Below are 26,606 nucleotides of genomic sequence, written 5' to 3' on the forward strand. Positions count from 1 at the left end.
TCTGAGGCTGCCTAGATTTGGGCATTTTTTCATTTTTCTGAAGTGTAACTGATTCAGTTAATTCAGTGATTATTTTTACCATAGTAGAATAAATATCATATAAATCTGTTTAACATCTGCACAAGCTGCTCTGAGCTTGGAATCAGTTTCTGTAATTTCAGAAGTCAGATTTGTAGTAGCCTTAGTGAGAAGAGTTCTGGTTAATATTTGCTGGTTTAATTTACTTCATGTATTTATATGTAGAAATGCATCATTCGTATTTATTTAACAATATATACCAAGTCAAGTATTCAGAAGGGAGAAAGGGTCAAAATTAAGATTATCATAGGCCTTACTTCCATCTCATTCTCTTATTACTGCCATATTGCCCTGCATGCTTGTTTTGGCTAGTGTTCATCTCTTTCTCCTTTAAAAGGCCTTAATTTTCCTTCCATACCTGATTTGTACAATTTCAGTGTTGTTTTAAGACTGCAGGAAGAGACATGTATCCTGTCTTCATTTTCAGTGTTTTGAAAAAAAGAAGCAAACTGCAGTTGACCCTAGTGATTGCAAAACATGACATTCTCCATGAATGTTTTTACCGTAATAATAAATTGCTAGTCAGTCTGAAAAATACAGTTTTAAAGAACATGCTCTGTAGCTATTAGCGCTGCCTCAAAAGAATATTAAATTTTGTTTTCTTTAAGGCTTTATGGGTGGGGCATTATTTCACTATAATGTTTTCTACTTTTTAGTGGAACTGAAGCATTTGTCTCCAATTCCACTTTGTGAAGTATTTTTCTTCAAAATTTGCCACCTGTTGACCTATTAGATAACTAGTTTCCTATACTAGGCTTTTTTTATACTAGGCCCTATTTTATTACTAAAGTAACCAGCAAAAACACCCTCCCGAAAAAAAGTGCTTGGTCTCTTTCAAGAAGCCAAAAATAGGTTTTTACCACAGAGGGATCTAACCTAGGGCTTTGCTCTGCAACCTGAATTTATACTACTTTCCTGTATGTATGTGTCATCAGCTATTTTTTCAGGTAGCCTGCTGTGTTCAATGCACTGGTACAGAAGTCAGCATTTGAGATCATTGATTTCAGTCTCCTGCAATCACAGCTTGCCAAATAGCATTTGTTTAGGGTATGAGATACTAGAAGAAATCAAAGTATTTGTAATGTGAAGTCAAACACTAAACTCTTTCACAGTTGTGTCTAAGAGCTTAGATAACCAAGAGTGCCGGAGTACATAAGTACACGTGAAATGAAATTATATATGTTTTTCTGAACCCCACTGCATTATTTAATAAATGCATTCTATTTGGAGAAAATTAAATTATTTCTGTGGTTAAATATACTTTTTTTATGCTTTGAATTAATTCCCTGCCAAACAATGTCCATTTTGAAAAGTCTGGACCAAGAAAGGAAGGGTTAGTCTTGACATACCAGCTAGGACTGTTCAGCATCTCAGCTCAGCTATGGAAAAACAGTCTGTGAAGGGAGAGAATGAATGTTGTTTTGCAACATATAGTGACTTATTTAAAATAGCTCTGAAGTCTACCAGTGACTCTTCTTTGCTTATCTCTGTCACTTTATCTTTAAAGTAGAGACTAGTAATAGATTGTTATCACCCATGCAGATCTATCGTAGAGGCTTCTGAAACAGTTTTCCAAATAATACTCTGCAGGCATTTTTTAACAAATTCAAGGAAGTATCTCATGCATGGCTAGATTGTTCCACCAGAATATTCTCAGCACCTAACTTTGCTCCCTTTATACAGGCAACGTCAGATGTAAGGAGAAACCAGATAAGGCCTCCATGAATTGTTGTAGTGTTTTGTTGCTTGTGCTATTTTGATGGGAGAGGGAAGTTTGCACCTTGCCAGCACATGACCAAGGAGGCAGACATCACAATGCAATCAAAATGTAGATTTTGATTTCATTGTTGTAGTCTCCTATTGTGTTATGATCATGTTATAGATTTAGCTTGCATAAAAAGCCAAAGAGGATAAGAGAAGTGTTAAATGGATTTGGGTACAAATTACTATGAAATGGCAATCTATTGCATTTAACTTTATTTTGGATTCAAGTTCTTTATGCAGTGGTAAATGTAGAGTATGTTGGAATATCCAGAAGCAAAGATAAATCCTGAATTGGTCAGAAGGTTAGATTGTCCCAGAATTGTCATGTTGACTAGGAGAGTGTGATTCAGATGAGTAGCTTGGAAACTAATGCCATGCTGGAGCTGACAGCCTCTTATGCTTACTAAACATCCTCTGTCCTAGAAATCTCCTGCAGTTCTTTTGCTCACCCTACTGTACTTCACTTCCTTCTGTCCTCCTGAAATTCTCTTTTGTTATCTTTGCTCTTAGTACTAAAATGCCAAAGACTGCCTGCGGAGCTGTATCTCGTTCCTGGCACAGTTCGTTGTGCAAGCATTTTCTGCAACTTCAGAATGTTTGCCTAAGTTATCTAGAGATCATTCAGTCACCCACAAATATTTTAGATCTACACTCTTCAAGCCATGCTCTTTGCGGTCCTTGCATCTCTTTTTGCAACTTTGCTAAATCTGAGTTTCACTTTTGTGGTGTTGTTTTGTCCATTCTCTATATCTTCAGAGTTTAATTTCATTAGGAGCTTTTCACGAAGTATGTCCTACTACTTTTGCCTTTTCTCATGTTCTTTGTTCACCTTTCATCTGTATCATTTGTCCTTCAGAGCTTTTTAGCTTTCATAATCTTCTTGCTTTCCATCTTTTCCCCTTTTGCCTTTTCCTGGTGTGCCTCGGGATACTCCTCACTATATGCCATCCAGTTTAAGAAGCAAAATGTGTGGCGTAATTTTTTGTGTAAGTCAAAACTCTGGAAAGTAGAACATTAAGCATAGCAAGTGGTTTGGCTGAAAGTAATGTTTACCAAAAATGCATCTATTAAATGGAAGTTAAGGGGGGAGCACAGTAGCAAGACAACTGAAAGAACAATCTGCAAGATGAAGGTAAACAAAAGCAAATTATGATCCTTGATTAGGAGAAGGAGCTTTGAATTAGCAAGAGGATCTGTTCTGGAATAGACAGTCCAAATAAATACAGTAGAACAAAAGTAAAAATTCTGTGCTGTGCACAGAAACAAACATGACTGAGGAAGTTTAGAGCCATTATATTGCCTAACATGTTTGAACCTCTAAGCTAAGGGGATAGACAATAATGTATTTTTAAAACATTTTTCATTTTGTTTAAGTAAATGCTAAAACTTGGGAGCTTCTCTGTATGAAGAAAGTTTCTTCATCTGAAGGTTCTAAAGCTACATAGATTTGGCCTAACTTCCACTTAAATGTCTATCCATGCTATTTAGTATTAGTGAAGGAGGTGATGGTCTAAAGCTGATAGCTGAAAACCTCAGGCAAAGGGCATTTATGGGAAGTTAACCTACCTTGTCTTATTTACAAAGTTCAGCTAAGGAATGAGGGTATCAATGAATTTGTAGAAGAAGGAGGAATATTTGTATTCAAAGTTTCACATAAGCAGTTTTTAACGCAACAGCCTGATTTGGGGTGCTTTTGTTTTACTGTTCGTGGAAGGGCTGGATTTGGGAAACTGAGTGTCACTTGGCAGCATTTGTTGCTCCTGATTCATGGCTTACGTTGAATGTGAGACCTCTGAAAGGATAAGACATTTCCAAAAATTTCTTGGTGGCATGCTTTACCTATCAAACAGGAGAAATACAGATTGAAGAAGCAAATTGCTTGTCCATGACCTGCTTATACTCAGCCTCAATTAGGCATAGTACCTCACCGCCGAAGTCTAGATTTTTAAAAGGAAAAAGCAATCTGGAAAAAAATTCAGATACGTGTATCATTGCTTTCTTTAAATTAAATCTTCTCTTGAGGACCTTTTAATAAATGGAAAAATATTTTTAAAATAAATGGATTTCAAAATTACTAAGTAGATAAGAAAAGATCCATATGATTTGAATAACTTTCTTCATTAAACATGGAACTTTTTCTTTAAGACTTGTAACTCTGCATCTTAAATATAGTAATTGCAAACAAATCTATGGTGGTGGTTTTTAAATTTAGCATTGATCTTGTTCCAAATTAGTATTTTGAATGTTATATTGTTGGATGTAAGGCATGATAATTACTCTTTTTATCTTTTAAAGACAATAATGGGTATTCACTTCCAAATTTTACTCTAGTGGGAGTATGTTGTATTTGTTGTTTGCAGTACAGTTGCATACTTAGAAATTCAGGTAAAATTATCATTGTCAGATATTTATTGGTTATTTGCAAAAGTTATGAAGAAATGGCGAGTTTCTTGTATTTTAAGGTGTTTTGAATTTAAGAAAACAAGACTATAATTATTATTCTTCTTGTTTTTTCATTGCTTTTAATTTGAATTTTTGTTTAACATACTGTTACCATTTTGTGAGCTTTCCTATGCATGTGCAAAATGTTTCTCCTCAGGCCCCCTTGTAATTCCTGGTCCTATTTTTATGAACCATCGAGAACAGGCTCTAGCCAGAATCAGACTCTCTCCAGCACCGCTAAAGCATAAACGGGACAAGCACAAAGGTATTTGGTATTCCTTATTGACTAGGGTGGAAATAAGCCCAGCCTCCCAGTCACTTCTTCCAGATGCTGAATCTGTCTTTTCAAAGAACTGCACAAAATGAGTTCTGCCTTTCTTCCTGTTAGTATCTTGTTACCTGAGGAGAAAGAAAATGCATTTAAATGTTGACCTTTCTTTAGAAGTGTAAGTGTTCTGTCTGCATCATCTTTGTTTTTCTTCCACCCTTTTTTTTTTTGTGAAATATGCATTGTCTTTATGTGTGTCTTATTTCTAATGCTGTCTCATTCTTGAGGTTCTTTATTTTTATTGTAGGTAACTTTACATGTTAGAGTGACTCAAGACTGTTGCACTGCATTTGTGTTGAGTTTTTCTTATCCTTTGTGTTGTCTATTTGGGGTGATTACTTGAACATAGCAGTTCCAGGCTTGTTAATTTTGGCATAGATCTTTTCAGATACGTTATCATTCAACAAGCCCTTTTTAGGAGTGAAGTATTTGAAATAATGTAAACATTACTATTTGCTAACTTTGAATGAGGAGAATGCAAATCAAAAGACAGGTTTTTCTGTGCAATAATCTTGAGTTAAATGCTTCTTACAGAGTATAAGTATGATGGAGTCTTGATATTTCAGGCATTTTTGTATGTCTGGGAAGCCAGTTCATTATATCTTCAATTTCTAAGTGTGTTATTTCAGATATAATTGTCAGTATGTGAGTTCAGATATAAATGACGTATGTTTCTTGGAAAATGGTAGTGTATTATTAAATATTTCAGCTGAACTTTTTGAAGTTGAGCTTTCTCAAATCTGATCATAGATTGTATACATCTGTGTACTGATGTGTCTGTACATACATTAATTATATATAAAATATAAATATGAAAAATGGAGGTTACAGACCTGATCAAAGTAAGTAGGAGGCTCCTAAAAATGGTGAATGCTTCAGAATGCTTCAACTATTTTCTAAAGAACAGCTAAATATTAAAAGAGTTAGTATGGCTTTTCAGTTGAATTAGTGGAAGTTACTGATTGTATTTGGCATGTATGCAAACAAGCTATATGTCAGTTTGAAGCCTTATGGGATAAAGTTTCAGTGTGTGTGGGTGATAGGCTTACTGCGTTATGAGCATCCTGGATCGTAAAATCATCTTAAGATACTTCATGGAAATGAAAGCAAAATCTGATCCTGAATCTGCATAACATTCAGTCTTACTGAAAGGCATATTGTCTGAGCTTTAAGTCTTGGTGAGTTAAGTAGAATAACCTATCATAATCTCACTGGAGAAGTTGCATGCTGAAAGAGGACATACTGAGTTTAAATGTTATGTGAGTGACAATTCACTGATGGCCATTATTCCTGAACTGGATGCTACTGCTTGTTTTACTGCAAACCCTTGGCTCCACAGACAAGTGCATAAAGTAGTCCACTTGTCCTGCCTACATCTGTGCTTTTTTGGCACATGTTAGAACTCACTTCAGATTAAGTGTCTCCTTACAAGAGGTATTTTCATTAGTGTCAGTTTGAGGCTTATGTTGCCTCTTGGAGTTGTAAGAACAGTGTAAAGATCTGTGTTGTGCTGGAAGATTTTTGTCAGATATGCCCTGAATTGAACATTTCTTTTTCTTTAAGCAAGGCTATATGGAAGGAAATACTCAGTTTTTCTTCTTTGTGTCTTATGCCAAAAAAATAGGGAGGTTTTCAAGTAAACTTTTAGACCCTTCTCTGCCTCAGAGGATTGCCTTTCAAAAGACAGCCATAAATTCCACTAGGAACTAGAAATACCCCTTAGCTTCTCCAAGAGATTCCAAGGGAAAAAGGAAAACTGGTGAAGTGGGTTGTTATCCGTGTAACAGGCAAGGTGGGAATTGTGAAAAGGTAATGTATATTTCTTATCTTCGAAGGCACGCCTCTCCTTGAGGCAGAATGTAAAAGCTATAATAACGCAGAGATAAAAAGACATTATCACATTGAAATCAGCAAGTTTTTTTGTTTTATTTTTTCAAACTGTGCTTTCCAAACTGTCTTCCTTCAGATTTTCTGCCATAGTAGTCTTCTTCACACATCCAAGGCCATCAAGATCTTTGGGCAAGGAACATTTAGTTCAGCTGGTAGTACTGATAAGGCCAGTACTAAACTTGCTGGTACCTACCTGTTGCCACTTCTCTGCTTGCAGCTGCAGGACTTCTCTTGATAATGATATTTAAACTTGAATGTGGATAGTTTCCTCAGGACTACTTCAGGCAATTATGGTCTAATATAAAAAGTGTATTTGATATGTACTTGTACATGCTGTCAAACCATGGAGTTATGGAGTGGTTTGGTTTGGAAGGTACCTTAGAGATCATCCAGTCCCAACCCCCTGATGTGGACAGGGACACCTTCCACTAGATCAGGTTGCTCAAAGTCCCATCCAGCCTGGCTTAGAACACTTCTGGGTGTGGGGCATCCTTGATTTCTCTGGGCAACCTGTTCCAGTGCTTCATCACCCTCAGAGTAAAGAATTATTTCATAATAATCTGCCTGTCTTGTCACTTGTGGAATTCCCCAATTTGACTGTCCAGTTGAAAACTCCCAACTTCATTGAAACAGCTGACCTTTTAGAAATCTTGCCATTATCATTTACTCTTTTCACATTTATACATTTCACATTATCATATTATATATGATATATATGCATATCAAATCCTTGTTACTGCAAAAAACTGCATACTTAAGCATAGTCTTCCTGATCTGTCTTTCACAATTATAAACAGAAATTATTAAGTATGACATTTTTGGTATTCATGGAGTGGTTTGATACTAAGAAGAAAAATGAGCTTGTGCTTCATCCTCATTCTTTAATGAGGTAGTGAGTTTCCAGTCTACATCTGCAATCCCTGTGTGTTCCTATAACTGGGGATCTGAGTAAAAAATATTAATGAAAGTCTGTACAATTTTCTCAACTGCAAAAATGAACTGAGTAGCAATATAAAACAAAGTAAGCTTCTTGAGCCAGCTAAGATTCAGCAGTTTGAATGCCACCTTTTTCCTGTATTTGCAAGTAGTGGTAAATGTTCTAAGGAATGTGAAACAAATATCCTGAAAAGGACAAAGGCTTGATGAAGCTGAACCTGCACGGATGGAACAAGATATAGGTCAACCATTTTGCAACTACTAAGACAGATTTGCCAGATGTTCAAGCAACCTTACTTGGAATTTGCTTTTTAATATTTTAGCTAAGATACCATGTGAAGGGCAGAGTAGTTTGAAGCACTCATTGGAGTGAGCCAGCTGACAATGAAAACCTACATCTAAGGCTGAGTTTCTAATTAGGACATGAGTTTATCACCACTTCATTGTATGTTCTTGTGGTTCTGCATATCATATTTTACCTATATAGAAGCTCAAGTAAGCTCCGTATCATCCTCTCAAGCATCCAACAGACTGACTCTTTTTGCTGCCCTCAGGATGGATGATTTTCACAGCCAGAGTGTATTTCTCTTACCCCTGCACTGTACCAATAAAATTGATTACAGATACTTTAGCTGCAGTCTGGGGTAGACAGCCAGGAAGCTGGAGGTACAGGCTGATTTGTTAAAGTCATGTTGTAACATCTAGATTATGGCATTCAGAACATCTTGTGAGGGTTGGACATCACATAAACTAACCAGTAACTTGACCAGTATGCTTTATCTGGGTAATTGCTGCTGAACAGAACAAAAATTTGTTGGTATATGATGTGGTCATAGAGAGAGGTCATAAGAGACAGTTACTGTAAGAATTTTTACTGTACAGTCATATTCCATGAAAGTTTTTCATCTGTGGGAAGAAGACATGCATTTAACATCATTAGAAGTGCTTTTTCTGTCTTCCAAAGATGGATGGTAAATGACAAATGGAGTATCACCACCCTTACTGCCGGGGAACACTTAACAAAATGCTTTTCCTCTGGTCTTGGCCAAGCAAGGGTCCACAGTGTTATTCTGTAATGATGGTGGGTTTGGGGTTTTTGCCAGAAGAAGTCTCATTTGAAGCTTATCACTTCACTTGCTATTGGGACTGAATGAGCTTTTCCTTTGTTCCTGGAAAGGCAGTGGTTTTTGTGGCAGCAATATGAGCCAAGAGAACTTCTAAGCATGTTTAATGGAGGAGGAAAATTGTCTTCAGGAGTTAAAATTTTCTGAGTGGTAGTGGGGATTTATTGGTTGCATTTGCAGTTCTCTCTTTCCTTCCCCAGCTTTGAGATATCAAAAATGAGAACCCGTCATTATGAAGTTGTTCATGGAGCACGCCCCCTCAATGTTGACAGCAAGAAGTACTTCACAGCTTTTCCTTGGGGCTTTCTTCTCTCTCAGAGAGATGAAGTCAAAGTTTCTGTTCAGTGGTACTCCAGCTTTACAACACTGGACGTACTAACTTGCTCTGCTTAAAGGTTCCATGCATCCAATAAGAAGAATTGCTGCTTCAGTAGGCTTTTTATGCTTCCCTTTCAGGAGCAGTTATTTTGATATTACTTATAATAAAATGAAAAAGTGCACGATTGTTTGAAGAAAAAAAAGATTGTGTATCTTCCTAGTTACAGTTGTTCTTGACACATGCAAATACACTTTCAGAATCCACCTTTGAAACACATTTTTTTTTAAAAATTGACTGTTTGGAAGTAATGGAAGGAAAGATGACCCAGTTTATTTGCAGCCTTATTTCGAAGTGTGAGTTCTTCTAGACAGTGCTGATGGAAAAATATGATAAGGTATTGGCCATGTAATGGAGTAACAGATAAACACTGTAGTCCAGAAGTACTGCTCTAAAAGTAGCTAATAATAATCTATTTGGCTTTGTGTATTTTGGTCAAAAGACATTTTTTACCTAAACAAGACTAGCCATTTTAGTTGCAAGGGTTTTGTACCTAACCACAAATAAATTATCACGTGCTTACCAAGTTTTGAAGATCCAAACAATTGAAAACTCTTGAGACTGTTACTAACCATGCAAAGAAGGCTGAGGGGAATTCCATTTTCAGTTAAAAAATTTCACACTTGAGCAAAGTAAGATATGTATGACAGACAGTTGCTTCTATTCCTGCCTTCATAGTGCTTTGAGAATTTAGCTTTGGGAATCGAAAATGACAACTTTGTATAATTTTATCCTTTAAAATAAATTTCTTTCTCCAATAAGTATTTGCAAGACTTATTTCTTGTGAAGGTACTTGTCTCCACATCTTGCACACTAATATTTTCCTCAAGGGGAGTACAGTGCTATGCTTTCATTTCCAACTTCAGAGAAAATGAGGATATATCTAGAATCAGGTTTTATTTAAAGGTAGTATCACGTATTTATCAGCTGAGAAAACAGAAATCCCAAATTTTTATTAGTAGTTTCTGAAGCCCTTTAGAGCAGGATGTTTTTCTTACAATGAGGTAGAAAATGCACATGTGCCTCTTAAGTTTCTGCGGATCACTTGGTATGCTGCTGTTTGTTACCTGTCCAGAAGACACCCTCTGCTACATGTTGCTAATGTGACTGCATAGGTGGTGTGGTTGCATTATGTCCAGCATGTTTCATTGGAGGTGCATGCAACCATGACACATTCTTACTGGACGTGTATTTCTGATATGATTATTCAAGTGCATTTACACAGTGGGAGAGCTCATATTTTTCATTATTCAGCAGCGTCTGAGGGAGGAGGGGAGACAGGGGCCACAGTAGACTTCCAGAATAATCAGCTGTTTTTCTGCTCCTGTCTGAAAAACTTGCATGAAATTGGGAAACAGTAAGCAGACTGCTTTCTGAATAAATAATTCTGGTGGCAATATCAGCTGTTAGAACCACCTCCTGATTACTTTTGCACAAAGAGTTTAATGCAAAAATAGGCATAAAAAGTTCAAAGGTACTGTATTTGAGAAGTAGTAGAACTTAAATACTGTGAGCTGCGAAGCAAGAGGACTAAGGAGGACAAATACAGGACTAAGACGGGGTTGTTGTTAAATGATGGTTCTGTCTCCTTATATTTTTTGTTATTAATACAAAAAAAAAAAGCTACACACAGACCTTCAGAGATAGTTCTTCTAATCTGTGTGTGTGTACACAACCTCAAAAATCCCATGTCAATTCTGAGAGGGTTTTCTGACGTCTCCATTTCACACATATCCAGCATACAGTGCATATTTCAAAGGGATACTTTACCCATGCTTGTAAACCTAATTCTTCAAAACCATTAGTACCTATACATGCTGTTCTTTACAGATGTGAACTACATGCAGATTAATGTAATTTCTGTACTCAAGTCATGACTAGAAAATAGCTTTATTCTTAGAACAGTAAGATTTTTTAAAGCTCTTGGTATGTAATAAAACTCTGAAATGACTTTACTGTATCAGCAGTTTCTCTGCAATAAAAAGAAAATTTTGAGCAATCTGTATAAAAGCAGAATTATATTTAATTTTTTTTTTAAGTCTGTAATTGCTGTGCTTCACACAGGGAATAATGAAGTCTCGAAGTTCAGACTTCCACTGGTGATTATGATATTCAGGAAAACACATAGAAATTCTAGGTATAGATCAAAATTAACAACACACTGAATTCTCTGAGCAGCAATTGTTTCCCTGTCTCAATTTTGTTACTAGAGCAGTACTCAGAATTATTACAGAGAGAATGTGCAGTCTTCTCTGTGCAGTTATTTTTTGCTTCATGTATTTCTATTATTTATATATGCTAGATAGAGTATGACTTAAGTTTAATAGATGATGGAAACATTCTGATTTCTGAAGAAGATAGTAGCTTGAAAGAAATTTAGGAATAACACATCACACTTCAGTGCTTTTGTCCAATGTGGAGGCAGTTTTACATTAGGAACCAATAATGTGCTTCATACGTATTAAACACTGTCTTAGTTTAGGACAAATTAGGGAGGAAAACTCTGAATGGGGATTTCCCCAGGGAAATGCCCCTCCTCACTAACCGGTCCGGGAAAGGGAAAAAATTTCTTTGGAGAGAAGTGGAAAAAGCTGTTTATTTAACAGAAAATTGAATAATATTAAATAATAAAACCTCTTGCTGTTCGATGGGATGGCAAATCTAGGAAGAAAAGTCCTTTTTATGTGGTGTAGCTCGGCTCGCTCAGTTTCTTATCAGTCCCTCCAGCGCTGGAAAGTGCCGAGGCTCAGGCCCCGGTGGGCCACAGGCGTGAGCTCCCGGGGTTTGGCTGGGTGTTCAGTCCAGAGCAGGCTTGCACAGATCCAAGAAAAAGGAAAAAAACAAAGGTCCGGGGAATTCTTCTGCCTCAGCTAGCTAAAACTAACTAAAAGCCAGGGAGAAGCTCTGTCCCGCTGTCTGTCTGTGCTGCAGACAACACAGTCCAGGAGCGAGATGTGTGGGAGTTATATTTTCTTTAACACAAACTGCGGCTTCTTTTTCTTCCTCTTTTGCTCTCAGAGCCAGTCTTAAAGGTACAGAACTTAATATATAACATAAACCAGACGATTGGGGATACCAGTATCATAAAGTCACCCCAGGACAAACACATACATGCTTACTAAAGGCAATCACAGAAATGTTGTCTAAAAATGCATGGAAGCAGACATGCTCTTGGTGAGTTGTCTGCTTTGTTAGAAATGAGCTGTGTAAGTGATTGTCAGCTACTTAAAACAAGGGGCTCTGTGGCCAACTTGGAGTCAACTAAACTTTAAGAGTAGTAATTGGAAAAGGTAGACTAGGCTATGCCTGTTGAGTTTAACTACAGGGCTGCTAACTTAATTGTGCTATCTTACTGAAAAATGAAAGTGATAGCTTTTAAGCAAAGCTTCTGAAGTTTGAATTTTCTGTTTTGCTAGTTCTTTTTGCCTGTTCTTTGAGAAGTTTCTGCTTTGGAGGATATTTTCTAATGTGTACCTTTATAGTAAGTTGTTTAAAAATAGTTTGTCATCTTCCACATCTGCTTTGATATACTGCATTTTGAACTGTCTCTTTTGCTACTCTGAGTTCCTTCTTCTACCTTACAAGTGGTGGGGTGGGGAATTATTTACTATTCTTGTTCTATTCGTTCTTCTAATATAACAATTGGACTGCATAGGATGTAATTGTAAGTTTTGTTTATAGATGGAAGTGGAGAAAGAGGTGAGAAGGATGCCAGCAAAATCACAACATATCCACCAGGGGCTGTCCGCTTTGACTGTGAACTGCGAGCTGTACAAGTCAGTTGTGGATTTCACCATTCAGGTAGAAGTAAATTAATGTTAATTACAGTACAGATTATTTTTTTAAGGTTGTCAAATGTGTCTTTACTGCTTTGTGTTCAGTTTTTAATACTGGATGTATGCAGGAGTGTTAAAAATTGAAAATGTAGGAGGGTCATTTTGTAGCCTACTACATTGTCATAGAAACATACAGTATCTTCAGTTAAAAGGGACCTGTAAGGATCATAGAGTCCAACTCCTGGCCCTGCTCAGGACCATCTTGAAGAATCACACCATATGCCTGGGAACTATTGCCCAAGCACTTCCAGAACTCTGTCAGGCTTCTGTGACCATTTCCCTAGGGAACTTACTGCAGTGTCCAGCTACCCTCTGGGGTAGCTGAACCTTTCCTTAATATCCAGCCTAAACCACATCTGACACATTTCATGTCATTTCATTACATGCTCTAAAGTAAGATCACCACCCAAATCTCCACATCACCTCCGTGATTCCAGCAGTGAAAGGCAGCTCACTGTCCTTCAGCAGTGAAAAGGACTATAAGTATTATATGTTGGTTACATCACAACTTCTAAGCAATTTTGGAGTCAGTTTAAAACATCTGCAGCAGAGCTCTACTCCCGCATAGAGCTGCTAATTATGATGGATTGTGGAATCTGGTCTGGATCTCTTACAAATTATTAACTGCTACTCAGAGGGGTAACCAGTACTGGCACAGTGCCATATCATGTGTATATGTTGAAAAAAATATTTTGCTGTTTTTCAGTGGTTTTGATGGAGAATGGTGATGTTTACACATTTGGATATGGGCAGCATGGTCAACTTGGGCACGGTGATGTTAATTCCAGGTAAGATGGTAATCAAAGGATGTGATTGTGTATTACTGTACTGATGCATAAGAAGTGGCTAAATTTCTGGTTCTCTGTAGCTAGCAAGTGTGAAAATTCAAATATAGACCAAATAAAGTTAAAAAGCTCTTGTTCTGTACTTACTCCCCATAACTCCCTGAATATAGCTACAATAACAGTGCTCTTATACTGTATAAGTAATTAATTTAATACATGAAAGCTTCTGTGCATAGTTATCAGCATTGCTTTGATAAGAGAGATTTCTTCTGTCTCTTTAATTCTCCCTGTATATATGAGAATTATCTTGAAGTCTTGTTAAGATTTCATTATTTCTGTAAAATATTACATATACAATAATTTAAATATGATACTGTAAATATAGATTAACCTGTTACTTTTAAATCATTGGTAAGAGTTCACAGAATATTCACAGAATCACAGAACATTCAGATTCAGCAGGGACCCACAAGGATCATCAAATCCAACTCTTTAAGTGAATGGTCTGTATGGGGATCAAACCCACAACACTGGTGTTACTAGCACTGTGCTCTGACCAACTGAGCAAATCTCACTTCTGATAAAGTCCCATTTTTTGCTCATCAGTTATCTCCCAAATGAAGTCTCTAAGCTTTGGTCTCAGCTGCATTTTGTAGTTGCTTGTTTTGGGTATTGGCAGAAGATTGATGTGTGCTTTCTCTGTGGTCAGTGAAAATAGGGAAGTCAGCAGAGCATGGAGAGCTGTTTGACTAACAAGCTACTGCTTACATGCTTTAGGTGTGCTTAGTAGCTCTGTAAACTTGATCTTGATTGACTGCAGTGAGAGCATAGATAATTAAATATAGATGTCTTTAATGTGAAGCTCAATCTCACTGTTAGCTTATGCTTAGAGTCTCATTTATACATTAAAGTAAATAAAAAAAAGGGTCCTGATAAATCAGGAAATGTGATTTAGGTCTTTGGACATGTACATATGCCATGTAATGCACACGATGGAGATTTCTGTAGTAGGAATCTTTGAGACTTCGTGTATGTCTAGATATGCTCAGTATCCTTATGTGAAAGGCATACAGAGTGGAACATCCATGATCTGTCTTCAGTTCTCTCATTTCTTTTGTAGCAGTCAGGTGAAAATCACTGAACATCTCTCCTCCTAATCTCTTTGGAGGCTTCAAAACCCTTTCTTTTGTCAAGTTCCTGAAGAAATCTTCATCATCTTAAAACTTGCATTGGATTCACTAAGCTAAAGGGGGAGGGGAAAGAAAGTATACTGGAAATACTACCTTGTATTGGCTGTTGTGCCTGACAGTAGTCTCTGAACTGTTACCCCTCCTCAGTTTGCATTAGACTGGTGAATACAGTCCGGGTTTCTCTCTATCGTAGGGTCATATCGCAGACAAGTACTTTGTTTTTCCTTCCTGGAAATTCTTGGGTATTTTTTCCAAGGAACAATGGCTTAAACTAGAAATTCAAGTTGCTATTAGAATAAGGCTGGTGTCTGTCTCAAAGACTGAGGAGGTACATACAGCAGTGGCATTTGTACTGTAACTTTATGTCACCTATTTCCAACTTTGATGAAATTACTTGGCTATTCAGAAGGTTTTGGAGCTATCTGCTGTATTGCCAGTATTTCAGGTGGTAAACCCTACATCTGTTGCTTAATTAGATAGAAACTGGATGAAGACCAGTAGTAGTTCCAAGTGAGATCCTAAAGGAGAATATGAAAAATCTTGTGCTGAAGGATAGTGCTTGACCAGAAGTAGAAGCTGAGGAGGTGCAAGTGACTAGGTACAGACCTTTCTATCATTCTACATCAGACCCTAGAAAGTGTCTGAAAAAAGCCTTGAAGAAGTTTGGAGTATGTCCTATGCATGAGAACTGGCTATAGTACTATATTGCTATTTAGCACCATCATTCAAATTATAATTTCTTCATTGATGTACTTCTTTTTCCAGCTTTAAGTAGAGATCTCTCCTCTGTCCTCACAGTAAGGGATTCAGAGAAGGAAACAGGGAATCCTTATGCAGAGTTCCACCTCAGTTGGGACGCAGTGGTGCTCAGATGGCCAGCTCCTGCCAGGTCAGTGGTATGTCAGTCATGCAGTGTGTCACATTGCCTGTATTGACCTCAGGAAGAGCATCATCTTCTGAATCCAGAAACTGATACTTTACTGTATTTCTTGGAGAGAGAGAAGAGAGAGGAAGAAAAAAAAGTAATATTTAGGCATCCTTTCAGAGACTTTTGTCTTGCAGTGTAAAGCTTTAGTAGTGAGACTATATTTTTGAAGTCTTGAAAATGCTCAAGTATTTTGAATTCTGAACACCTGTTCAGACATGCCTTTCTTCTTAATTAAGGGAATTCTGGACTCCTGTATTAGAATATTATAAACATCACAAATTCCTCCTCTACTTCAGGAGGAATGAAGTAGATGATATGCCCTATCGGTAAGCTGGAACCATTAAATTAGCCTGTGTAGGCTTTTTGTTGTAACATCCAGAGTGGCAGATGTTGATGAGCTGTTCACTACATGAAAGATTTGTCAGTCTGTGCTTATATTCTCCTCAAATTAGATGCTGGTGAATTAGAAACTCAGTGGAAGCAAGAAATGCTTTGCAGTATCTAGTCTTGGTGAAAAATAGCATGTATTGTTCTCAGGTAAGCAAAGGCCTATTTTTTGCAGATGCTTCTCTCAAGAAGCTGGAAGTTAAAACTTGAGGATCTTTCTGTTACTGTTTAAAATTTGTCTGCATTTTTTTTGTACAAACTTGACTTCAGCACTCCAGTAGCAAGTACATGACCTGGTAGTCAAACTCCAGAAATTGAATGACTCAAGTGATACAGTCTTGATAGGATTTTGCTTCCAAAGGTTCAACACTAACATAAAGCAAAATTGATCAGACCTTCCACAGATAGTCAGCTATGTTCCACTCAAACAAAAATAGTAGAGACTGTATCCTATTAATAACTTCAGGCAGAAAAAAGTGTTCCATGTTCTCTGTTTGTTAGGGCCATGTTTCTAGATATATTTTCTGATTATTTTACTCCAGTGGTGGAGTGCAGGTCATATTTACATCTTTTCACGAAGTTTCCTCTAAAATGGAGTCTTTTCTAAAATACAAAAATTTCTATTTTCTCTATAATGAAGTTGTCCAACTCTGCTTGCAATGGACAGAAGTTGCTACTGGTTTCCTCTTACCCACTACACAGTAACAACTCCCAGTGAACCCATATTAACAGCACCACGGTCAGCTGCCCCAGGTGACATGTTTTGGGGACCTGGCAGGCAGCCGTTGGCAGCCTAAGTACCATGGACAGCAATTGTTGGAACAGGTCATGCATGATGAATTTTCAAAGACTACAACTACTCTCAGAAATGCTTACCCTTTGGGATGGAAGGGGGTTTCCATGTGGACAGCCAGAATACCTCTGGACCTTCTTCAGGATCCTGAGTTAGCTGATGCATGTACATCTCTGTTCAATTATTTAGCAATTACTACTTTTTCCCAAGGGATCTCAAGTTACTTTCTCTGTAACTGAGGTTGGTCTTTTGTGATTGACCAAACATTCTGTGACTTTAACACCGGCGTCTTTCTACTTCATCCCAGAGGAATAGTTCTTGTTTTCTTTGATCCAGATGGAGAAACTTCGGTTGTTAAAACTTTGCCCAGAGTCTCTCAGACTCTTCAGTATCTATTCTGAGCTTTCCTGTGTCGAGCTTGAGGTGGATAAGGAAATACTCAACAGTATTACAGGTTTTAAATTCCATGTATACTAATCAAACTGGCTTACTGTGTTTTTTGAAGTTCCTTTTCCTTTTATGAAGTGAAAACTAGTTTTCTGCAATTCATGTTTATTTTATGATGTAAAGTTTCTTATTTTTTTTCTGTTCATTTCTAAATGAACTGATAAGCTGTAGTTGGCCATTCCAAAAGCTGGGTGATCTTAATGAAAAAGCTGTTTAAGAGGATAATATATTTCATCTCTGTACATTAGGTGCTAATTTGATTTTGTTCTGCTGTTGCCAAGAGACTATCAAGCACAGCTTCATATAACGTTGCTGATAGATTCAATTGGAAAACCAGAGAAATAGTTATGGTGATAATAGCTTAGTTTTTAAGCATTAAAAAGATGAAATACTATTTTTTTTATAAACATATGATTGATAATTCCATGCCTGCAGCTATCACAATTTTGAGGGAGAGGAAGAAAAACCTTATGGTTAAATACTTCCTTTTATGAGGAGTACTTTTGGATTAGTTTCTAGTTACATTTTACTTATGTTTTGATGTCTTTTTGAGTTTCCTTGAAGTTAATGAGAGACAAATGTGAAGTTCGTTTTTTTTTAATTTCATCATTGGTGCTGCTAAACTTTGCTCTGTGTCTTTGTATGATCACAGCGGTGTCCAAATCCATGTGTCTATAGACCAGTAAAAGCGTCTAAATTTGTCATATTGTACATTCTTTACTTTTTATTCTGCCCTTTAGTTCCTCCATCTCCACTAATCAGTGAAAGTTGTATTTACCACCAAAGAATACTTTTTCTGTGTACCTGTTTTAGTCCTTCAGGGTCATCAACCTATCTTCATGCAACATTCCTCTGTTGTGCACTTTCATATGTTCACATCTTCCCATCCACCCTTTTTCTGCTGAACATGATGCTTCACCTTCCTCATACTTTCTTGACTGTTTTACCTGCAATTCAGCTAAAATCAGAATGTTGAGATGAATCATCTTTTAGCACATCAGCTGCTAAACAATCACTAGGTAACTATGGACTGGCCTTTTTTAATTCCAGTATAAAACAACCTGGTCTTATTTTAGTTATCCTACTTTTGAAAGGCTGTGTTTGAAAGTAAGTTCACATAGTGCTGTCATCCTCTGTATAACTCTGAGCCAGTTTCTAAACATAAAACTCAGTGGGAATAGTTTGTTCTTCAAATTCACAGTCTTCCTAACTCCACAGGAAATATTAGTTCTAGGTAGACATTCATTATGGGATTCAGAGTCTTGTAGGTTTCTGTTCTCTTTATTGGGATTGAAATAAAATTTTAGTGTCTCATACTTTTTATCTTTTGTGGTAGCTCTATTCCAAGTCATCAATTTAAGTTTTTTTTTCTTTTCTTCTTGAACACCCTGTCATTTTTTTCCCCTTCATTTTTACTGTAATGGAAAGTTTATTTTCTTATGTCTGTCCATATTTGGGAGACAAATGGATTAGACCTTTTCATGTCTCTCTGGAAAATAGTTTAGAGAGGTCTATTCTTTATTGAGTCTGAGTTTGATGGGAGAGGAGCTGATAGAGAAGAGTGAACCTTTACTTCTTTTATAATTCTCTAGATAGTGATCTTGAGAGTGCTGTAGCAATATTGTTTCTGGTAACTGTATGAGCCATATAAGGCTTTGATTGCTTCTAGAGGCTTTTGAAGTGCTTAAATAGAGTTCTCAGAACATATTTTACTGCTACATTTCATTGCAATGTATTTTATATTCATTTATTCATGTATTTTATATTCATGCAAAAATACACACGTGTATATAAAATATGCACGTGTATATATTATTGTAGCTACACAATTGTAATTCTAGACTTACATATTAAATTAATAATTCTGATTCTATGTAATTTCTGAGTTTAACTGAAGAGAGAGTCCTTGATCTGTTTTCCTGTAGCAGAAGGGCATAAACTTAACTATCCGGTGCAGTCTTTCAAGCCTCTGTTAATTTAATATGAAAGATGTTTCTTGGCTTTTGTTTTCTATAGTGTGTGAATCTAGTGAATATATATCACAGTGATTGAAATACTTACAATACTAATGTATGTTTTAAATGCTGCATGACCATGTATTGATATAGAATTAATTTATTTTTATATAGGGGATGTCCCACTTTGGTGCAAGCATTACCTGGTCCTAGTACACAAGTTACTGCTGGGAGCAACCACACAGCTATTCTCTTAATGGATGGCCAGGTTTTCACATTTGGAAGTTTCTCAGTAAGGAAATGTTATTTGCTTATGGGAATAAGCTAGTAGTTAATGTGTTGTTCAGAGACCTTTCAAGACTGCTTATACTTGTTCTTACAGAATTGCGCATGACTTCTGCATGTCTTCAATGCCTGTTATATTTTAAAATGTAGCCTTTGGTATTTTTCTAGTTAGAAAAGCAAAATGCCAGGAATTCTTGTTTGTTTTTTTTTTATATTTTAATGAAGATGGTGATTTAAAACTGTGTTATAAAGTGCACCAGTTTTCTCAAACTCTTACTGTTTCAAGCTGGGTTCTAAGTGAATGTTGCCTATTCTCTTACTTGTCTCCTTTAGGTTGAAAAAAGTATCCTAGTTTCTTTCATAGAAACAGCAGTGAGTTGCCAAAGCTCTGCCTACACTTGAGGAGAGGGGTTATTGCTCAGTATAACACAGCACAACTCCAGTAGTCTTCTTTCATATCCACATGGCGTACATTTTCCCATGTCTGTGTGGAATCCTTTCTAATATTCACTAAATAAGCTTTTGAACATTGTTTACTTCCCTTTGTGCCTCTCTGTGTTTGCAAAGATGCCCCTCATAATGATCTCTGCAGAATCATCTGTTGTTTGCATGTTCCCTCTAATGTTTTTATTGGGATCTTTTTTGTAAAGTCTAGAATATACGTATTGAGCTATTTTTACATGCTTTAAAAACTATGTGCTGCCAAACACAACAGAAGTTTCACCTTTTGAAATCTTTTTACCCACAAAAAAATATAAATAAATAAAAAAAAACAGGTCTGAAATCTTGGAAGCAGAAAGTCATAGTTTGAATTAAAAGTGAGTAATATTCTGTTGTTTTTCAGACTTTAAGCAAGAGGTTTGATGTTTGTCACCAGCCTGTCAGAACTGACATGGACATGTAAAAGTTTGAGCTTTGTTGTCTTGCAGTGAAACTTGGCTTCTGAAAAACCAAGTTAACTCTCAGAAATGGAGTATAAAAGCTTGTCAGTTCACTGAGGGTTTTTTCTTTCTCTAAAAGAAAAAATAAGTTTAGGCCATATTTAGACCACTTGATTTTTGTGTCTGGTTTTAATATTGTAGTACTGGAAAGTTTGCTGAAAGCTTCATGAGTAAAAAAATCAAAACAAAGCATGTTACTTGAAAATGTCTTCACTTGGTTTACTTACATTATTATGAAGAAAGAAAGATGAGTAATGTGCTGAACAGAAGACATTTGCTGCATATACATTTTTCATCTCTCTAATAATTTCAACTTCATTGGCATGCAATGCATTTTCTCTGCCTGGGGGAGGTAGAGCATGTGCAGGTTTCTGGCAGCAGTTCTTTCTACATTCTTTGGTGCAGTATAATGCAAATAATAACCGAATAATATATGTTGGTCCATCTCAGTAACTAGTTGTACATAGAGGTAAGGCCCTAGATTTCCAGGTAAGTGTTAACGAACATGTGCAGAAGTACTTCTGGAGCACTTCATGCTTTTTTTAGTTCAAGTTTGATGTGCTAATCAATTTCTAGGTACTTTTAAGAGGTATTTTCTCTATAAAACTTAGTCCATATCACTTCAGAATTAAATGGAACTTGGATTGTCTATCTGAATCTATCTGAATCTATCTGAATATAGATTTTGTTTCTCATGAGTCTGTTCCTTGTTTAGCTCTGACATTAATCAGATATTGAACATTGTAGGAAAATAATACTTTTATATTTGATTCTGAAGGTGGGGGGGGGGGTTATCCATCATAGAGAGCTTGAGTAGTGTTTAATAAAAACTTTAATCAAAAACCTAACTGAAAAGGGAGGAATATATCTGTCAGTAACTCATTCCTTGTAGTTAAGTGTGTAGTGCTTCGCTTTAGAGCAGCCATTGTGTTTTGATGCTATAATTTCTAATGTCCCCCGCCTCTCTGTTACCACTGTCCACCCAGCAGCAGCCAGGGAGACAAGGGAGATAGTTTAGCTTATCAAAGAAGAACCTAAAAACGAGCTCTTGCCCTTTGCTGAGATGGCAGTTACAGCTTTATTTCTTGGGATCCTTTGGAGTGAGGTAGCGGGAGGGAAAGAGGAAGAGGTATCAATAAGCACCCCTTTTTGAAGACAGGGGGAAAGAGGTGGAGGGAATTCACACAACCAATAAGGGGAGCTAGGGAGAACAAGATAGGGAAAGAAACTTACAATTGTACATTTTCGGGGGTGCATTTTTTGGGTCATACCATTTTTCCTAACTACATTACAACATTTTGAAGGCAGTTTTGTGGTAAATTCTCCTCTGGCTCACCTATTTTGTGTGATTGAACTATTGAAGTAATTTATCCATCTTTGAGAGTTACTGTTACGGTCACCTACTGATTCTTACATTCTTTCTGCAGAAAGGTCAGCTTGGCAGACCAATTCTGGATATGCCCTACTGGAATGCAAAACCAGCACCTATGCCTAACATAGGCTCCAAATACGGGCGCAAAGCTACGTGGATTGGAGCAAGTGGAGACCAGACTTTTCTCCGGATCGACGAAGCTCTCATTAATTCTCATGTGCTTGCTACATCAGAGATATTTGCAAGCAGGCATATAATAGGCAAGAACTCTTCTATATTATTTTAAGTGTATATTAGAAGTACTGGAAAAGAAAGTGGGTTCAGTTGTGTAAACAATACAGGAGCAGCTAGTCAAAAAAGTGGATGTAGAGAATGAAAATATTCTGGCCTTCTTGTTTTACTGCATGTGATGATCCTTTGTTTAGGAAGATGGTTTTTATTTTAAAAAATACCGTAAAAGTCTAACTTTCACTTGCATTTAAATCTTACTGCCATTTATTTTTTTGTTGTAGCAGTATATCTGTTCTTCCCTACTGTATTACATGGCATTTTCTAAGCATGAAGCATTATTGAGTGGAATCTTCACAATTGTTTGCTCTTTTTGCTCCCTGATCTAGGTTTGGTACCAGCTTCAATATCAGAACCTCCTCCTTTTAAATGTCTTCTGATAAACAAAGTAGATGGCAGTTGCAAAACATTCAATGATTCTGAGCAGGAAGACCTTCAAGGTTCTGGTGTGTGTCTGGATCCTGTCTATGATGTTATTTGGAGGCAAGTGTGGATTATAGCTATTAAAATAGTAGTATAGAAATCCTTTTTAAAGTATTTTGCAAGGCTGGAGATTTGATTATACTTATTTTCCCTGTAAATGTAAAACAAATTTTAGTCTTCCATAAATATTTTTCACATTTTTTGGACAGTTTGTTCAAGTGAGCCCAAAACAAACATGTTCTTTTCCCTTACTTTTTAAAATCTCTTTTCTTTTTGCATCATTGTCATTCCAGTCTAATAATGTGTTGGGGCTTGAAGTATGTTCTGTGTCTTTACTCTCTTTATTCCCTTTCCTCCATCTACTTAGTACTTGACTGAATGACTTCCTTGCCATATTCGGCTGCCATATGTGTGTGCCGTGAATTGTTTTTCTGTCAGGCATTAGTGGTTAAGATCACTAGAGAAGGGATGGAGCAATGGTGTTCTTTTCAGTTTTGACATTTTGGGAGGTCAAAAGAAATGTGTTTATTTAGATGACATAGACATTCAGACCAACTGTATTTATTTCAGTCTTTGGAGTCTTTGAGCAAGTGTAGATAATAAGCCTTTCTTCCAACATGGAATCATTACATCTAACTCTTCTATAACAATTTAAAAGCTATGTTAGCTAGGATTTGGAGAGAAATCTGAACTTCTGAGTTCAAGAGCTTGATGGTTTTTAAATTGTTTGAAGACAAAACAAGTTAAAGTGGTGCAGGGAGCCAGCTAGCCAGTATTCATCTGGAAAAGATGGTGTCTCATAGGATCATGTCTTTAAAAGCTTCTTGTATCCTACTTTGGATGTCTTCATCCAAAACTGAGATTCAGGAACTTAACAGCCAATTAACATTATAGCATGTGCTTGCCAGGCATGTTGCTGTACGATGCAGGAAGTACCTTGGATGGTTATAGTTCCGCATTTTGTTCATCTCAGGGTTGTTTAAATCTTGCCAGTTCAGTTCTTACTTTAATTATGTTTAGATTAGAAATAAGGGTATTATGCATGCACATCTCTTCGAGCTCTATATTTTCAGCATGTTTAAATACACTAAAAGACTCAATTTGTGAAATAAACTAGTTATCAATGGCCATGGGAATGCAGCAAGTTTCAGGGGAGGCAAGGTAATGATACTCAACTTGAAGACAATAAAATGGTTATTCAGCTTGAGGAAGTACAAAGTCACATGTTTGAGATCATGGGTAAACATGAACTGAAGTATTTTACTGTCTTGCAGTATTTTGGGGACTGTAGAACTAAATTGAGAGCTTAAATACTTCACTGAAGTGTGGACTTTTTGAGACTGTGCAGATTTATTTCTCTGTTATATCCCATTCTTGTTCAGTAGAAAATACTAAAACAGTCTGAAGAAGAGACATGTTAATAAATATGCCTGATAATAGTTAAATATTTGGTATATTATTATTTCTGGACATTTTAATTCATGCCTTTTTAAATGATGGATTCAGTTTCTTGTACAGAGACAGCACTCTGATGATGTGCTGCTTAAACATTTCTTCAAAGCTTTGTGACTTAATCTCTTAGTGAAATTGAAGTGTTCATGGAATGTCACATGTGTGTATAAATTTGAATATTGCTAACTTGTTAAAATCCTGAATACATTTGGTGCCCTTTCATATTTTTAGTTAAACTATTTCTTTGTCCGTTAGATTTTTAAAGTGTACCAAGTGAAAACTCCTTTTGTGTTTCTTCAGAACACTATCATAGACCTGTCATCTTACTGTTTCTTCCTTTTACATAGTAGTTTCAAAGATTTCATTTTCTTTTTCTATGTGTTAATCTATATTATAGAAAGTCTTTGTATTCCCTTGTTTATGCTGCCCTTTTTAATAATCCTTTAAAAACTCATGAGATGATGTTACCCATTTAAAAAAGCCCAAACAAAATATGTTGGATTCCTGAAGATTTTTTTCTCTTATTTGAAGGTAAGCCTTTTACTTTCGCTTGGCATCTTTAAAATTTTTGAGCACATCTGCCATTCTGTTTAGCACTTTGCTAGTTACTTCATACATCTTAATAGTTAATACTGTTTTAACGTTTGTTAGATTTGAGAAATGTCTTAACATTTTCTGAAATTTCTAAACCCATAGTATGACTGTTTAACTTAAAGTATAAAAATAAGTTTTTGTATCTTTTCATTTGCTGGAGTGTTAAGCTAGTTAAGTTTTCATGTATTTGCAATAGTACTACTGAGTTTCAGGAGTTTATACCAGCAGATCTGCATTTTACATTAAATATCTTAAAAATCTAATTATTGGATAGGTTTTGTATTTTTTCAGTAGTTGAAAGATTTTGTTAATTCTGTTTTCTCTTGCCCTAGGTTTCGCCCAAATGCCAGGGAACTGTGGAGTTACAATGCAGTAGTTGCTGATTCCAGGCTTCCCTCAGCTCCAGACATGCAATCCCGGTGTAGTATTTTGAGTCCAGAACTTGCTCTGCCAACAGGTTCCAAAGCTCTGACCACCAGATCTCATGCAGCTTTGCATATTCTAGGTATACATTTGATGAGTTGGAGGCTTAGATGAAATAAAGTAACATAACTTAATGTATAAACAAATTGTAATCTAAAAACTTCTGGTGTTTTTCAGTTAAAGTTTTACTGTAGTCTTACACCATTGCTCTTAACTCTTACAGTTTTGTTGATGTAGTTATCTCCTGCCATCTTAAGGATGTTAGAGGATTTTAGAGTTATGGTGGAACTTGCTGTTAGATGCCAGCATAATAAAGTAAGAGGCCTTCCTAGATGATCTTTTTGGTCAGTCTCCAGAGTAAACTCAGTACTCATAACCTGGAGTCTCAAAAAAACCCCACCTGGAAAAAGTATTCTTCAATAAGTTATTTTTAATTTAAAGTAAATGCAGCATATAAAATTAAAATATAATCTTTGCAGTTTTGTATAAGCCACTAAGAAAATTATGATTTCCTTTTGTAGTTTTTTTGTACTCTAAAAATGTAAAAATTAATTCCACTGTGTTCATGTATAAGCTGGCCATATGCAATGTACCCAGTACTTCAAAGCACAGCTTTGGAAGTGATTTTAACTCACTTGTCCACTGATTTTGAAAAGTTGTCTGTTCCTTGACCTGCTCACTTCATTGTGTGCTAGAGATGTGGTAACTTTCAACTTGAACAGTACTTTTTTATGCCTGAGTCAAAGCAAGGCACGTTAGGTACCCATGTGTATGAAACAAAACACCTTTTGTGAGGCATTTGAAAGCTGTTCATAATTCAGTTCCTACTTGAACTCTTTCTGGGTAATATTGTAAGTCTAAAAAGGAAAAAAAATTGTTGCTGGCAATTTATTTGCCATTGGAAAAGTTGCAAAGTAGGTTTAATCACATTTGTTTGTTATTCTGGATAATAAATTAAATTAAGTTGATCTTCAGTAGCAAGCCTTGTGGTTCAGCAGCAATGACCCTTGATGTAATCAAAACTATAAACTACTCAGTAGCGTATGTGTGGTTTAGGGACAAAACAGCTAGATTGCTTTGATTTTCTTAATTAGTGTTCATTTCCATTTCAATGATTATAATCAACAGTGAGAAAATTTGGCTTCTTTTTGGTTTTTGCTTTCTTTTAGGTTGCCTTGATACTTTGGCTGCTATGCAGGACTTAAAAATGGGTGTTGCAAATACAGAAGAGGAGACTCAAGCAGTAATGAAAGTTTATTCTAAAGAAGACTATAGTGTTGTTAACAGATTTGAAAGTATGTACACACTAAAATTTTGTAGCACAAGCTGATCAACTTGCAGAACAACAGACTAAGATTAATTATATTTTTGATGGGGTTTCTTTCTGCAGGTCATGGAGGAGGCTGGGGTTATTCAGCCCACTCAGTAGAAGCCATCCGTTTCTGTGCTGATACAGATATATTGCTAGGTGGTCTTGGTCTTTTTGGTGGTAGAGGTGAATACACTGCTAAAATTAAGGTAGGAGTTTTTGTTTTGTTTTAAGCAATATTATTTCTCAAAATCAGAATT

General features: G+C 36.4%; 1 protein-coding gene across 16 annotated transcripts in view; it reads left to right on the top strand.

Moving 5' to 3' along the window:
* MYCBP2 (MYC binding protein 2) overlaps positions 1–26,606 on the top strand; it is a 172,317-nt gene that overhangs the window by 56,469 nt on the left and 89,242 nt on the right. For 13 of the 16 annotated variants that reach the window (XM_058829727.1, XM_058829743.1, XM_058829768.1 and 10 more), the window contains 9 exons: positions 4,442–4,549; positions 12,620–12,739; positions 13,481–13,562; positions 19,434–19,551; positions 21,913–22,117; positions 22,475–22,628; positions 24,947–25,119; positions 26,207–26,332; positions 26,428–26,555. In XM_058829727.1, coding sequence (XP_058685710.1) covers positions 4,442–4,549; positions 12,620–12,739; positions 13,481–13,562; positions 19,434–19,551; positions 21,913–22,117; positions 22,475–22,628; positions 24,947–25,119; positions 26,207–26,332; positions 26,428–26,555 — 1,214 coding nt within the window. Of the gene's footprint in view, positions 1–4,441; positions 4,550–12,617; positions 12,740–13,480; positions 13,563–15,514; positions 15,639–19,433; positions 19,552–21,912; positions 22,118–22,474; positions 22,629–24,946; positions 25,120–26,206; positions 26,333–26,427; positions 26,556–26,606 lie in introns of those variants that run through there. The other 3 variants (XM_058829837.1, XM_058829848.1, XM_058829763.1) reach the window with 3 other exon arrangements.

This window comes from Poecile atricapillus, chromosome 1 (assembly GCF_030490865.1).
Source record: "Poecile atricapillus isolate bPoeAtr1 chromosome 1, bPoeAtr1.hap1, whole genome shotgun sequence".
NCBI classification, from domain to species: Eukaryota; Metazoa; Chordata; class Aves; order Passeriformes; family Paridae; genus Poecile; species Poecile atricapillus.